The sequence below is a fragment of the Galendromus occidentalis genome, unplaced genomic scaffold (assembly GCF_000255335.2).
Source record: "Galendromus occidentalis unplaced genomic scaffold, Mocc_1.1 scf7180000076629, whole genome shotgun sequence".
NCBI classification, from domain to species: domain Eukaryota; kingdom Metazoa; phylum Arthropoda; class Arachnida; order Mesostigmata; family Phytoseiidae; genus Galendromus; species Galendromus occidentalis.
In genome coordinates, this window is record NW_003804618.1 from 1 (window position 1) to 2,687 (window position 2,687).

General features: G+C 50.9%; 1 protein-coding gene across 1 annotated transcript; it reads right to left on the reverse strand.

The window, feature by feature from the left end:
• Positions 1-936: 936 nt before the first annotated feature.
• Positions 937-1,645, reverse strand: LOC100908823 (attractin-like protein 1). The gene is made up of 2 exons (XM_003739950.1): positions 1,444-1,645; positions 937-1,340 (listed from the first exon to the last, which is right to left on the reverse strand). Exons 1-2 carry the CDS (start codon positions 1,583-1,585, stop codon positions 937-939), a joined length of 546 nt encoding a protein of 181 aa, XP_003739998.1. The 5' UTR covers positions 1,586-1,645.
• Positions 1,646-2,687: the final 1,042 nt, after the last annotated feature.

Here is a 2,687-nt window from a genome sequence, read left to right on the forward strand (position 1 = left end):
CTTCTCTGATAAAGGCGCTGAATTTTTCACACATATCATCACACGTCAAGTATACTTGCTGAAACTCACTGCCATGTTCCCGTTCATTAGCGGGGGGGGGGAAAGTTTTCGATCATCAGGGACCATCGAAATTCTTTGAGGCAGTCGGGGTGCTCGACTATGAGATCGCCTGTAATGAAGGACGGTTACTTTTGTTAGAACAGATAGCGTTCACCGAGAACAGATAGCGATTGTAATCCGATACGCGAGCAGGCGGGAACCCCCATGTGGAATTCGCTTATGGCCGAAACCTCACGAAAACCAGCCGACTAGTCTTGCGCCGTGCTCAATCAACGGCTCCAGGCGAAGTCGGCCTCAGTCCGTCTCATAAACATGCGCTCCACAAACCGCGCACAGCGTACTTTCTCGACATCTGCGTGTCGCTTGTTTAATGGATCATCTCACTAAGCCCGTGATATTTTTGTCGTGCGCGGAGGCTTTGGCCGTAAGCTACAAGATTCAAGAACTTCGCCTCTGTCAGAGACGAAAACCCTCTCGATGCCGCGAGTTGCACTGTGTGGCCTCTTAGGAATCGAGTGAGGGAATCGGTTGGGTTACGGTCAGATCCCAGCTAGAACGTTCAACGAATCAAATGGACTTCAAGAGACCCCGGGTTCGGCAATGCGCCCACTACTGTCCGAGTGGGGTCTCCTCCGTCCCAGAATCTTGTGCTCCGTTGGGTTGGAGTCTTCGACGAAGTTTTCGAGCATCTACACTACACGATCGATCACCAAGAAATCCACAGAAGAGGAAGCTCCGTGCGTTCCCGGGAGGGAACGGATCAAAAACCCGGGAGTGTAAACCCATAGGAGACAATGATGGGGATACTTTAGATAGGGATACGGAGAGTCTTTTCTTATATCTACTCACGGTAGGAGTCTACGATTTGATCGAAACTCAAGAACAGGTCCGCTTCACCATGAAGTGGACGCTCGTCGGAGTCGTATTCTTCGAAAACCATTGAAAATTTTGATTTTCGGTCAGCACGGGACCCGTGGCGGCCCTCTTCATGCACTTGCCGCGTCCATCGTCGCACCATCCGCATCTTTCATGTCGGAGACATTCGCTGCACGAGCGTATGCGGGAACAGCAGACCTTATCACATTTGCTGGTTGACCATTCGGTGCACTGACCGACCGGAAACATTGCCGCATATGCGTTTGTTTCGAGACACCTGCCGAGATTCGCGCACCACATACACCCCGAGTTTGCGGTGCAGTTCTTACAGTCGGTTTTTTCAGAGCAGTGTTTCTCGCATTCCGCTCTGAAATGCTCGCTCACGGCCCGGGCCGTCTTGTTGCCTGAAAACAATCCGGGAATGATCGGTGGACTTCCGAGAGCATGAAGTCAGGAATAGCTAAGGAAAAAATCATGCACACGTGTACGGCAGAGATTCACGCTAACCCTCAATCGAGATGAGATTGATGCATCCGTTGTTCTTCTTGAACGCACAATTCTGATCTGTGTGGCATGCGTGACAGTTATGCAATTTGTCGCACGCGAGGCTCTCACTTTCGGTGCACAGCTCAACTCGATTTTTCACCATGGCGGTCGGGGACTGCTTCGGACACTTTTTATGATGACACGTGTTGTCACTAGGCCTTGCACGGATGATCTATGTCTCTATTGTTTTGCTCTCATCGAATCAATTTCCAGTCTGACGGTGAAATCGAACTTACCGCTGGCGAACGCGTTCATTCGGGACAGCATCGGCTCCGCCGCCGCGAACCTCTGTCAACAAACGCGCATGAATTGCTACTATTGTGCTCCATGTGCGGAGACCTATGTAGTGCCTAACTTGTGTACATAAAGCCGAAACTTTTCATGGTGAAATCGAAAAACTTTGTGGAGATTGTTCGGTAGGATTCACGAACTTGATGGACCTATCTCGCAAAGTAACTGTTACCGCGGTTTTCTCATCCGCGGTGAAGCGCAACCGCTTTTTTTCCTCCATTCGGATTCGGTGAGCGTACGATTCGAGCGTAACCAAACTCGTTCGCGCGCAGGAGCCCTTACCCTGGAGAATCTCCGAAGCAGAATACTTCGAGGGAAAATCAACGTCATTCAGGATAACCTCTCCCTCGACGATTGCGGGGATCGATAGACGGAATGATATCGAGAATCGTCCGTCTAAGCAATAACAAACGATCTCAAATGTTGAGCGGGATTGGTCGACACGAGAAACCGAAGCTCCTGTTGGGGCTAATTGTACGATCATTCGCCTCATCGTTCGAGCACCATTCGCATCATTGATGCCTATTCCCTCCCGGCCGCGAGCTCTCACGACGGGGGTTCATTCTCAGCTGAAGGAATGGGATAGGGTGTCTTCGATCAGCTTGCAATGGACCAGCTCATTGAAATACTGAGCCTGGAGACGAAAGGGTATCGCGATCGTAATCTGAGGAGCAGAAGTCAGATTTGGGTGAACTCCGTGGAAGATTCCGAGTTTCCGAATCGGACCCGCCGTCTGCGATCGTAAGGGAGCGGCATTTTCACAACGAATCCGCTAATCGCAAATCCAGATCAGATCTTCGGTGATTCGAGAATCCAGAGAGCATCAGAGGATGCTTGTGGGTTGATTCTTACTGCTCCGCTGGCCCTGGGCTCGGACATGTTCACGAGGCCGGAAGTTTCATCGATATGGTGTC

Bases quoted from the DNA above. Each gene is read 5' to 3' on its own strand.
- LOC100908823 (XM_003739950.1), bottom strand. From the start codon at position 1,585: ATGGTGAAAAATCGAGTTGAGCTGTGCACCGAAAGTGAGAGCCTCGCG. The intron at 1,341-1,443 runs GTTAGCGTGAAT...GATTGTTTTCAG, and splicing joins CAATCTCATCTCGATTGAGG to GCAACAAGACGGCCCGGGCC.